Source organism: Pyrus communis, chromosome 8, assembly GCF_041283825.1.
Source record: "Pyrus communis isolate YQ-2024b chromosome 8, ASM4128382v1, whole genome shotgun sequence".
Lineage (NCBI taxonomy): Eukaryota > Viridiplantae > Streptophyta > Magnoliopsida > Rosales > Rosaceae > Pyrus > Pyrus communis.
Window position 1 is genome coordinate 1,821,056 of NC_142572.1, and position 12,401 is coordinate 1,833,456.

At 35.3% G+C, this 12,401-nt stretch overlaps 2 protein-coding genes across 2 annotated transcripts; one reads left to right on the forward strand and one right to left on the reverse strand.

Moving 5' to 3' along the window:
* The first annotated feature begins 8,232 nt into the window (after positions 1-8,232).
* LOC148694586 (uncharacterized) lies at positions 8,233-9,296 on the forward strand. Its single transcript, XM_088699024.1, has 2 exons — positions 8,233-8,659; positions 8,742-9,296. Exons 1-2 carry the CDS (start codon positions 8,369-8,371, stop codon positions 9,294-9,296), a joined length of 846 nt encoding a protein of 281 aa, XP_088555150.1. The 5' UTR covers positions 8,233-8,368.
* An 838-nt stretch (positions 9,297-10,134) lies between these two features.
* On the reverse strand, positions 10,135-12,122 carry LOC137717205 (peroxidase superfamily protein). Its single transcript, XM_068456500.2, has 4 exons — positions 11,801-12,122; positions 11,496-11,678; positions 11,209-11,371; positions 10,135-10,594 (listed from the first exon to the last, which is right to left on the reverse strand). The coding sequence occupies exons 1-4, from the start codon at positions 11,999-12,001 to the stop codon at positions 10,176-10,178; spliced, it is 966 nt and encodes a 321-aa protein (XP_068312601.1). The 5' UTR covers positions 12,002-12,122; the 3' UTR covers positions 10,135-10,175.
* Positions 12,123-12,401: the final 279 nt, after the last annotated feature.

Here is a 12,401-nt window from a genome sequence, read left to right on the forward strand (position 1 = left end):
CATTTTGGAAGGGGTCCATTCACAAATACTCTGTCACCGAAGAGTCGTTCAAACTAGGTAGGACAGAAACGCCACTAACAAAAGCACCTAAGCACGTAAAGGGACCAATTAATAAAACTCTACCAAAACAATTGAATTTGGAAAAACGAAGCGCGGATTTGGAATCAGGACATCAAAATTAGTCTAAGAGGAGTCCCGGGCGAAACCTGAAAAGTCAACGTTGACTGGAAGGTCAACGGCTAACTCAGCCATAGGAATGGCAATAGTTCGGTTTGGGGACGGAAATGCTATATCCATCCCCATAACCATGAAAATTAACCATACCCATAACCGCAAAATAATCATCGGGGATTATCCATAATCATATCCATCAGGTAATGGATTTTCAATCGGTTATATCCATCTTCGTCAAAAAAAAAAAAAAATTATATTCATCCAATTGACGCACTATAAATTTTAGTAGATACTAATTTTGCCATTAAATAGCCACATCCAATTACAAAAAACATAACAATATATATTTGAAGTTGTTCATGATAAGCCAATATGATAAATTGGTCTAATAAAAAAGAAAAAGAGGACAAAAACAAATACGAAGGGAAGATAAAACATGTAAACTAAATATATGACAACAAACAAGAAGACAATTATTGATTTAATTTTGCACAATTCTATGGGCTCATAACATATGTAATAAACTGAAAAACAGACGCTAATTGATAATTTGCATGAATCAAATAACATGAAGAAAAAAATGAAAGATTACCTATTGAGCTTACAACATGCACCAAATTCTTGATAGTGAGACTCTTGAAGAGAGATGAATCTGATAAACTTGGAACATTTGATAATTGATATATAAAATGATTCAATGAATTAATTTGGTTGAGTATAACAATAAGAGTATTGAATTGATGAGGTTGTTGGTATGCCCCATGTATGATGTTTGGTGCATAATAAAGATAGCATAGAGTTTAATGCATGCATAATGAATTGGTACTATAGGGATAGGAATAATTGAATACGTTATGGGCATGATTCCAATACTTCAAAAGGCATAATTGAATAAAATATAATATATATATATATATAATATTCAGATTGGATTCGGGTACAGATATGGATTGGGTACCCCTATAACCATATCCAAAACCATAACCGAATAAAGTTAACAGTTTTTCCCCATATCCAAACCATACCCAAATTTTCATATCCAAATCCAATCCGTTCGGACGATTATCCACGATTAACGGGTTTAACAGTTAGAATTGTCATCCCTACTCAGCCAAGCCGAGCCGAGCCACCGGAGATCACCGAAAATTGAGGTTTTTGGCCAGAAGTTTGGGTAATTTTCAAAACTTCGTAACTTCTTTGTTTCTTAACCAAATTCAATCTATAATATATCAAAACGAAGTTAGGAAAATATAGAACAAGATTATACCTATTTGGAAGCCCAATGGTTACTGGAGATGGTCGGAAAAATGGCTTGAAAGGTGACTGGTGCACGGAAAAACTGGAGAACTCGCCGGAAACTGGGTAAACCTTAAACGTTCATAACTTCTTCAATACTTAACTGTTGGAGCAGTTATGTTTTTATTTAAATATTCATATATATATATATATATATTTATGCTTTGTTTTATTAGAAATATTAAGTATATAATTGCTAATTGCTATTAACGTTATCAATTAATAAGGAGTAATTGGCACCACATAAATATGTTTTGAGATTCCTTCACTGTATAGAGAAGAAGAACAAATCTTTATCCATAATCATTTCGTGTTGATTCTTTTTCTATTTTGATCTCTTCCGTTTTGTTTTGTTTTTCCTTTTGATTTCTTACGGTTTTCAAGTCCCAAATAACTCAACCCTTAACGTCTCTTTCTTTGTAATATATATATATATATATATATATATATTTATTTATAGATATTAGTCTCGAGAGTCGAAAAAAAAAAACAAACTACAAGTTTTACATATATTGAGTTAATAGCAACATATTAAAAGGGTGTGAGTTCGAAGGTTCTTCTATTGTGCAAGGAAGAACCTTATCAGAAGAAGAAGGTTCTGAGCTGTTTTATCCTAGGGATGACGTGGTATTTGTGAATTGCTTGCACATATTGGGTAGAGCAGCGAAACGTCTTAAAAAGAGTGACTTAGTCAGCGACTCATCCCAAAAATCATTCATCACTCAAGGCTTTTACATTTTTTCGGGTAACTTCGTTCCTTTCTATTTTAGTTTACAATAATTTTAAGACGTATTCAGTCTGCCATGGATTCTGAAAACAATACCACACCCGACCTTAACAAGCCTTCCAAGTTTAAAGGTCTCCACTTTAAGTGTTGGAGACAGAAGATGTTATTATTTCTCACCACAAAAAAAATTGGCTTCCTTTTGCACCACTGTCAAACCAACTTTCCCTGACGAGCCCACTATTACACAAACCAAACCTTCACAAACTTGGATTGGAAATGATTTTCTTGCCAAGAATTATATTCTTAATGGATTGTTTGATGATCTTTATGACTACTACTCTGATTATGGCACTGCTAAAGATTTATGGGAGGCACTTCAGAAAAAATATGAGACTGAGGAAGTTAGGGCTAAGAAATTTGATGTTAGTCGTTATTTGAAATATCAGATGGTTGATGATAAATCTGTTGAAGCACAATCTCATGAATTACAGAAAATTGCTCATGATATTATTTCTAAAGGCATGGTTTTAGATTATCAATTTTAGGTTGCCATCATCATTGATAAGTTGCCACCAACTTGAAAAAATTTCAAGAACTCACTCCGCCACATGACAAAAGAGTTTGCTCTGGAAAGCTTTATCACTCGACTTCGTATTGAGGAAGAGGCCATGACACAAGAATTGAAGATAGAAATTCTGGTCGTGTCAAATAACAAGAAGACTACCAACTTCAACCAGAACCAGACTCTAGCTGTGCTGAAGCAAAATGGGAAGAACTTGAAGATTCATAATAAGAATCACAACAAGCGCCTCGACAACAACAACAACAAGAAGGTTCAGAATCAAAATCCCATTCATCCTCAAAATAGGTACCAGCCCCCCTCAAGTGCTGCTTTTGATTTGAGACAGTTTGAATGTTATAACTGTCATAAGCTGGCCCATCTTGCCCAGAATTTGCAGAAATAAGAAAAGCCATGCTCTACAGGAAAATCTTGTTGAAGAGCAATTGATTGCAATGATATCAGAAATCAACCTAGTTGATGGATCCGAGGTGTGGTGGGTGAACACTGGCGTTTCTCACCACGCTTGCTATAATCGTTCTCTTTTCAAGACCTATTATGTGGCTGAGGGAAGGAAGGTGTTGTTGGGTGATTTGCACTCAACTGATGTTGCTGGTACTTGAGAGGTGGAGTTGAAGTTCACCCTTGGAAAAACCATGATACTGAAAGATGTGATGCATGCTCTAGCGATAAGGAAGAATTTGGTCTCGGGCTTTCTTCTCAACAAGGTTAGATTCACTCAAACCATTGGAGCAGATACATATACTATTACTAAAAATGGGATATTTGTGGGAAAGGGATATGCTACTGATAGAATGTTTAAATTGAATGTTGATGCTAATAAAAAGTCTACTTTTACTTACATGTTGTCTTCTTTTAATACTTGGCATGCTAGACTTTGTCATGTTAACAAACGCTTGGTTAAGAACATGAGTAACTTAGGCTTTTTACCCAACTTATCATTGAATGATTTTGAAAAATGTGAATATCATAGTCAAACTAAAATCGCTAGAACTTCGCATAAATATGTCAATAGAGAATCTGAACCACTTGACTTAATTCATTCCGATATATGCGAATTTGATAGAATGTTAACTAGAAATGGAAAACGTTATTTTATTACCTTTATTGATGATTGTTCAAATTACTGCTTTGTCTATCTTATGAAAAATAAAAGTGAAGCTATTAACATGTTCAAAACTTTCTTGACTGAAGTTGAAAATCAATTTAATCGTAAGATTAAAAGATTTCGTAGTGATAGAGGACAAGAATATGAATCCACTAAATGTGTTAATTTGTTTAAGTCTCATGGAATTATTCATGAAACTATTGCTCCTTATTCTCTTGAAATGAATGGTAAAGCGGAAAGAAAAAATCGAACACTTTGTGAATTGACTGTTGCTACTTTACTTAGTTCTGGAGCTGCTTCTTATTGGTGGGTGAAATTGTGTTAACTGTATGTTATGTGTTAAATAGAATTTCTAACTCAAAAACGAATATTTCTCCTTATGAAATTTGAAAAAATAAGACATCAAATGTGTTGTATTTCAAAACTTGGGGTTGTTTAGCTTATCTTCGTAAACCTGATCCAAAAAGATCGAAATTGGCTAGTAGAGCATATGAATGTGTTTTTATTGGTTATGCATGTAATAGCAAAGCATATAGAATTTATGATTTGAAAAACCATGTCATAATTGGGTCACTTGATGTTGATTTTTATGACAATAAATTTCCTTTTAATCTTTGAAATAGTGAGGGTTCTAAGTCTTCTATAATTTATAAACCTACTATTGTAGAACATAGTGAATCTACATTAGAACCTAGGAAAAATAAAAGAGCTCGAATAGCTAAAGATTTTAGGCCTGATTTTCATGTATATAACTTACAAGAAGATCCTAATATAATTCAAGAAGCTTTAACTTCTTTAGATGCAGATTTGTGGCAAGAAGCTATAAATGATGAAATGGACTCCCTGGAGTCAAATCAAACTTGGCTTGGTGGATCTTCCACTTGGTTGCAAAACAATAGGTTGCAAATGGATTCTTAAAAGAAAATTAAGACCTGATGGTTCTGTTGAAAAATTTAAAGCCCAGCTTGTTGCAAAAGGCTATAGGCAAAGAGAAAATATTGATTTCTTTGATACTTATTCACTTGTGACTAGAATAACATCTATTCGTGTATTGTTTGCTTTAGCTTCTATTCATGATCTCGTTGTGCGCCAAATGGATATTCAAACATCTTTCTTAAATGGTGAATTAGAGGAAGAAATATATACGGATCAACCAAAGGGTTTTATTATTCCAAGACAAGAAAATAAAGTTTGCAAGTTAGATAAGTCTCTTTATGGATTGAAACAGGCTCCTAAACAATGACATGCAAAATTTGATAGTTTGGTTACTTTGAATGGTTTTAAAATAAACGAAAGTGACAAATGCATCTATTATAAGTATGAAAATAATATGTGCACTATACTATGCCTATATGAGGATGATTTGCTTATTTTTGGCTTGAACATTCATGTTGTGAATAATGTCAAAACTTTGTTATGTGCTAATTTTGATATGAAAGACTTGGGTGAAGCTAGTGTAATACTTGGTTTGAAAATAACTAGGTTCGAAAATGGGTTTTCTTTAGATCAATCCCATTACATCGAAAAAGTTTTAAGAAAGTATAATTATTTTGATTGTAAACCAGCATGTACTACTTATGATCCTAGTGTAAAACTGTTTAAGAACACTGATGACAGTGTTAAACAATTTGAGTATGCAAGTATTATTGGTAGCCTTCGTTATGCTACTGATTGCACTAGACCTAATATATCTTATGTTATAGGAGTTTTATGCAGATTTACTAGCAGACCTATTTTGGAGCATTGTCATGCTATAGAGAAGCTTATGAGATACCTTAAAAGGACGATGAATTTCACAGTTTACAACTCAATGAAATTGAGTGATTTAAAAACGAAAATCACACTTCTCAACAAGACGAAGAGAATGGTACCTTTTTCGACAACTAACTCGCCGTGGTTTGACCTGAAAGATCACGGCCCAACTTGAGTTTTAATCCCAACAATCCGGAAGGAAGTTCGAGTTAAGGTTAGGTGTTCCGGGCTCATGAGGACGAGATGAAGCTCGTGGTGCTCTAGGTTTGGGCGATGGTGGGAGTGTTGTCGTTGTGTTTGTGTATGTTAAGCTCAAAGAGAGAGAGTAGAGGTGAGAGGGAGAGAAAAAATGAGATAGAGAAAGATGAGATCCACGGGAAGAAGGAGGGAAAAGTGAAAAAGAGAAAAAAAGAAGGTGGGTAGGAGACCAAAACAAAGGGGTGGGCCCCATTGGCACACCAAACAAGATCAAAAAGCAAACATTTAAAATAAGTATCCAAATTAAAGTGAAATTACAAAATTTCCCTCAACGTTTCTTAAAATCCGGAACGGGTCATTACACTCTATCTGCACCCCTAATATGCATCCCAAGTTAAGGGAAAAATTTAGCCATGCATGGCTAGAGATGAAAAATATTTTAGCCTTATAGTATACTTTAAAAATAGTTTAGCCCGATAGTGTACTTTAAAATATTAATTTTTTAATGACTAAAACAAAGTCAAAGGCTCTATGACTAGAGATGACCTAATTTGGTAAGGTTTTGAGAGGAATCAGTTTTGAGAAAAATCAAATAAGAGAGAAATCAGCTTGGGACAAAGTTAGAACAATGTTTTGTAAACTAGTTTTGAAATTGGGGAGATAGTGCTTCATGGCAGTGCCAAAAATCAATCATATTTATGCATTCTAGTGCAAGTTTGATCTCCTCCAGTTTTTATTATCTCTAACAACTAATTATTTAACTCATAATGTTATCACTCTACTAAAAGAAATTGAAATCAACTTTTGGACAAAATTGATTGTAATTGTTTGTAAAACTTTTTATTATAAGTGATTTTGATAGTTTTAATAATTGTTTGACAATTAAGGGAAAGTTATTGGGAAATTTGGAAAAATCCAAACTTTAGACTTTATATAGAATTATAGTCACTCTTTTAAGTTTATGATAATTATAATCAAAAGTTGATATGAAATGACTGATATACGCTTAAAATGAGTTTTCCATAACAACCAAAAAACAAAATCCTACAAAAACACTCAAACGTTGATAGTTTTCATTCTTAGGATTGAAAATACGTGTAAGAACGCAAAATCTAACTGTCTATATATGTGTGTTTTAGATTCCCAGAGTTTCTCTGCAACCAAACAGAGTATAACAAGCACCCAAAAGTCATATTAGTTGATATCTCTTCTCTCAATTTGTGTTACGTAGATTTTTTGTCTGATAGTTTTCTTGCTCTTACTTGTTTGTTCACATGTAAGTCCCTAATGCAGTGCGTCGAGGGATGATAAGCCTTTCTCAAGCTTCTGCAAATGCAACAATTCTACTTTTTTGGTGCAAATGAGAAGAGAAAAAAAAAAGCACACATGCATAAAGATATGTATGCAATAGAGAGAGAGAGAGAGAGAGAGAGAGAGAGAGAGAGAGAGAGAGAGTTACAAAGACAATGGTGGGCTGTGCGCTAGCTTCGGTGGAGATGACGGTGGCTGCGGAGTTGATTGTATCAACGCTGCTGTCCGTGATTGCTTTGTGTGATCCGATAAAGCTCGTTGCTTTGCTTTTGGAGCTAAATTCCTCTTCTTTTTTTCTCAAATAATCAACTCTATCGAAGATTTGACTAAATGGGTTTCGAATTCCTTGCTATGTGGTCGGAGAATGACAGTTTTCTGGCTAGATTCGACCAACATGGCAGATTCGATCTGAATGAACATTTCTCGAACCTAAATTTAAAAAAAATTCTTTTTGGTTTTATGGGAAAACACATTTTAAGGGTACGTTAGTGATTTCATGTAAAATTTCAGTTATAATTATCATAACTTAAAATGGTGGCTATAATTCAATATAAGGTCCAAAATTTGGTTAATTTTGCAAATTTCCCAAAGTTATCCCTTAAGCACTATTAGACCATCTCCAATGGTGGCTTATAACCTAAATTTTCCTTCCCCCCCCCCCCCCCAAAATCCACTTCAACCCAAAACCTAAACCAAACTTAAAACCTAAAACTTAAAATGAACCCAAATACCAGTCACAAATTTAGCCCACAAATTGAAGTGGGATCCACACCCCAAAACCCCAAAACCCAAAACCCAATCTGCCACACACGGATGAACAGTGCAGCTGAAGCCCACCCACGTGGGCTGTCCCATATGCTGTCAGTTTCACTGTAGCCCAACGGCTACTTTTCTTCATCCAACGGCTCCATTTAAATGGGCCGTTGGTTAATCCAACGGTCTAGGTTCAAATTATTTTTTTAAGTTTTATATTTATATATTTATTGAATCCAACGGCTTAGATCGAATATAATCAAATCTAACGGTAAAAAAAAAAATCTAACGGTCCAAATTTAAATCCAACGGCTAAAATAATTTAAAAAAAATATTTAACTTAAAATTCAACCAAAAACTCTATAAATACCTATGTATTTGTTCAAACATCCACACAAAACTCACTTTTCTCCTACAATTCTTCCAATTTTTCTTTCTACCATTTCTTCTCATTTCCAAAATTTTTGAGATGGCAAAAGAGCATGTTAGAGGTCGTAATTGGACCTTTGACGAAGATATTGCTTTATGTTTGGCATGGATTTCTGTTAGCGAAGATGGTGTCATCGGCACCAATCAAAATAGAAAGGTTTTGTGGGGTAAAATCGTTGATAAGTTCCATGAAAACTCCAACGCCGGTCGAAGGGAAGTTGGTGGTATTTATGATCGGTGGAAGATTATCAACAAAGTGTGCACTTTGTGGAAGGGAAGCTTGGAGAGAGCCATGGTTGACATGCCTAGTGGAAGGGATGCCTCAGAAATTGTGAGTTTCTTTGTTGATATTTTAGTTGTCATGTACATAATAGTATTTTGCAACTAATTGTTTTTATGTATTTGTTGCATAGGGTGACAAAGCAATGACAATTTACAAGACAAGAACTACACCAAAAAATCAAGCTTTTAAGTTGCATCATGCTTGGAACATCCTCAAGGATTGTCCGAGGTGGGGAACCAATGCGAATCAACAATGTGGAAGATTATTTCATAATGAAACCCCACCCCCAAATGATGTCAATGAAGGTGTGAATTTTGCCGACAATGAAGGTGTCAACCAAATGAGCCCAACTTCTTCTTTTCCAAGGCCCCCAAGTAGAGATAAGCAAAAAGAAGCAAAGAGAAAAGGGAAGTCCCAAGATCCGATACGTGCACAATTTGCTAGCGAAATGGCAAGAATGAACGAAAACCAGTGCCGTCAACAAGAAGAATCGGCCCAAATGTTTTTGGCCATGAAGGAAGAAGGGGATAGGGAGAAAGAAAGGTACGAAACTAATTTGATAATGGAGGACCTCGACAAATACACTTCAGAGAGGAAGAAATACTTACATGGTAAACAAAAGGAAATTTTACGATGGAATGCCACAAGGAGTATATTTCAAGATGATGATTCATCTCAAGACTAGCACCCAAGTCCATCACCAAGTCAAGATGATGGATATCATTATTAAATTTATGTAGTCTATGAGTTTTCGATTGTATTAAGTTTATGTGGTTTATTAATTGTCTTTTTTTTTTCTTTTTTTTAAGTTTATGTGGTTTATCATGATTTTCATGTATTGATTTAGTGATTTTTCAAAATTTATCGAAATTTAAATATTTTTAGGTTAAAATGTTCATAAAATTAATTAAAGATAGTCTACATAATTTTTTTTTAAAGTTAATTTAAAAAAAATAGCCTTAATTCATTCTTTGATAATCTGGGGCTAAAATTTTAGGTCAGAATGGTTGGAGTAGAAAAACTATTTCTGGGCTAAAACCTAAATTTTATGGGCTAAATATTTTTAGGTTTTAGGTCATCATTGGAGATGGTCTTAGGGGCAGGCGACTCATCATGGGCATCAAAAAAATATTTCAAACTTCTTGCTCCAAGCAGCATAGTTGGTTCCACCAAATAAAAAAGAAAAAAAAAAAGAGGCTTATAAGGGGAGGCTTGTAAAAAAAAAGCAAGGATGGGTCTAGTCCTTTCATCCCTTTGCCCATGCAAAAAATGATGCAGGACGGGCAGGGGTGTATCGAAAGAATGGGATATAGTTGAATTGAGATTCACTTAGCCTAGGAGAACTTGCTCGACATTCGCTAATCATGAATTCACTCAGAATCAACACAACCAAACCTAATACTTGTTTTAAAGCAGAAAATCACCCTTAGATTAAATTTTCATTCACTATTTATATGACTTACATATAGAGCCCTTTTGAATAAGGACATTAGCTACATTGATAAAAGCATCACAAAAGCATATGGTTAAATCTTTCTATATATTATACACGAATATCCTTGTACTAAAACCTACCACAATTTCTCCTAATTACACCTTGGAATCCTGTCTTGACACTAATCTGACCCATTTTTAGAATTGATTCGATGAAATCAGCCTCAAAAGATGGTCCAAAGGGAATATTGAACAAAGGAAAGTAGGAGTCCATTATGCTCCTGGTCATTGCGTCCTCGTTAAGCTTGGCATCAGATTCTAACACGGCGAACCCATTTCTTATGTTCTGCAAAATATGAAGGTCGAATGTTTGCTCGCTTCCTTCGTCGATCGGCAGCCGGACGTTGACATCGCCGTTTTGAGGGCACCTTTGTTTCAGTTGAGGGAGGAGGTTAGGGTTGATGCTTGGATCAGATCCCCCTCCTGGGAAGAAGTTGTAGAGCCTTCTTGTTAAAAAGAAGCATGCTGTCGTCCCAATTGTATGAGCAGCTGAAACAAGTAACATTACTAGTAAAACCTCTCAGTGAAAAGGTACCTAACATCATTAGACTGTATTACTGAATGGCAAAAAAACATGATTAATATGTCTTATATATTGAACCTTTTATTTTTTTGATATGACACATTTACGAATAACTCGTATTATGAGAGACAAGTCTATATATTATAATAACCTGTTTGGTGGACTGAATGGGATTGGATTGGATTTTAGGGATATGATTAGACTGCAGAGATTAGTAGGGCTATGTAAGATAAGATTTGTAACGCGTGTCTAATGATAGGTTATAAAGTAGATTCGATTCATAACACATCATGTTTAGTATTGACCATCTCACATTTTAACAAAACAAACAAAATTGAAAGTAAATCCATTTTACTTGGTCACAACCTATCCAAACCGGTCACAACCTGTCCTTGAGTCTAATTAATTAGATGTAGGATTATACTATGTACTTGCAGTGATGACTGTTCACTTGGTCGAACTGGTCATGCATGTCAAGTTAACCACACGTTAACTTGGTTTTTCACCAACCTTGGCTATCATCCAACTTTCATGAGAGAGAGAGAGAGAGAGAGAGAGAGAGAGAGAGAGAGAGTAGTACCAGTGAGAAGGACAAGGTCTTTTTCTGTGAGACCCTTCCGCATAAACTTAGCCTTGAGTTGTTGGATTGAATCACTGACATCCGGCATATCGTCAGCCAGAGACATATTTGATACCACACCATCTCTTCGACCTGTACCCACTTCATAAGCAGGGCCACCAGCCTACATGTATATTCATCATACGAACAAAATTAAAAAACAAGAGATAATCTTGGGCGCTAAGTGTGCAGCACACTAATCTAACCAACTGAATTAAACTCAAGTCTGCGAAAGTGAAACTACCGACCAAGGCTATAGCATCTCTAGCTGCCAAGGCCACAATGTCTGCACAAGAAACAACGCCTTGGCATGCAGCCTCCAACTGTGACTTGGCTTTCTCTATGACTTCGAATCCCCCAACGCCTTGGTGACCAAATGCATGTCTCTCCGCGTTTGCACCATCCTCAATAAGAATTGAACCATCACACCCCTGATCTCATCATGGTATATCATATATATATATATATATATATACGTAACACAAGTGCACAACTTAATTAACAATATGTTAACTTAATTATCATAAGAGATGGTGAGAGATGGATGAATCACCTGGACGAAGCAGTCGTGAAAATGGAGTCGGAGCAAGACTGCTGCAGTATTGGCATCGGAGAGAAAGGCATCTCTAACAACGGTACGAACAATGGACTCGGCTTCGGGGCATGTTTCGCCGTAGAAACCCACCATAAGCTGCCCGTCAGCCTGAGATAGACCAACCAGAAAGACAAAAGCCAAAGCCAAAACCAATGCCATAACTTAATTAACGGGGCTGACAGATCGAGCAGGTGCAGTCGGAAAGGCTACTGACTGAGTCAGAAGAGAAGCAAGGTAATTTATATTAGTCAAAACGCATGCACCAAGCTAAAAGCCTAACATGCATATTCTGCTTGACAAGTTTTTTGAGGATAGGACCGCATGCAATGTGTCAAATAGAATGCATGAGCATTTGTCACCTTGCTAATCAATTTTTCGTTTTTGGTTTCTTATTTATAATGAATAGTCATAACTTTGTATAATTACAACCCAGCCTTGGTTATTTTTTCAACTCATTGCGTTTCAGGTTTAAATTCTAATTTTTTTTTTTTAATTTTCGCTAGTGTGATTTCTACTTCAATGGGGAGATGTAAATTGGGATCCCTTTTTTTTTTTTTTT

Coding starts and splice junctions, on each gene's coding strand:
- LOC148694586 (XM_088699024.1), top strand. CDS start 8,369: ATGGCAAAAGAGCATGTTAGAGGTCGTAATTGGACCTTTGACGAAGAT. Junction 8,660..8,741: donor GAAGGGATGCCTCAGAAATT/GTGAGTTTCTTT, acceptor TTTGTTGCATAG/GGTGACAAAGCAATGACAAT.
- LOC137717205 (XM_068456500.2), bottom strand. CDS start 12,001: ATGGCATTGGTTTTGGCTTTGGCTTTTGTCTTTCTGGTTGGTCTATCT. Junction 11,372..11,495: donor CTAGAGATGCTATAGCCTTG/GTCGGTAGTTTC, acceptor ATATACATGTAG/GCTGGTGGCCCTGCTTATGA. Junction 10,595..11,208: donor AGACCTTGTCCTTCTCACTG/GTACTACTCTCT, acceptor TACTTGTTTCAG/CTGCTCATACAATTGGGACG.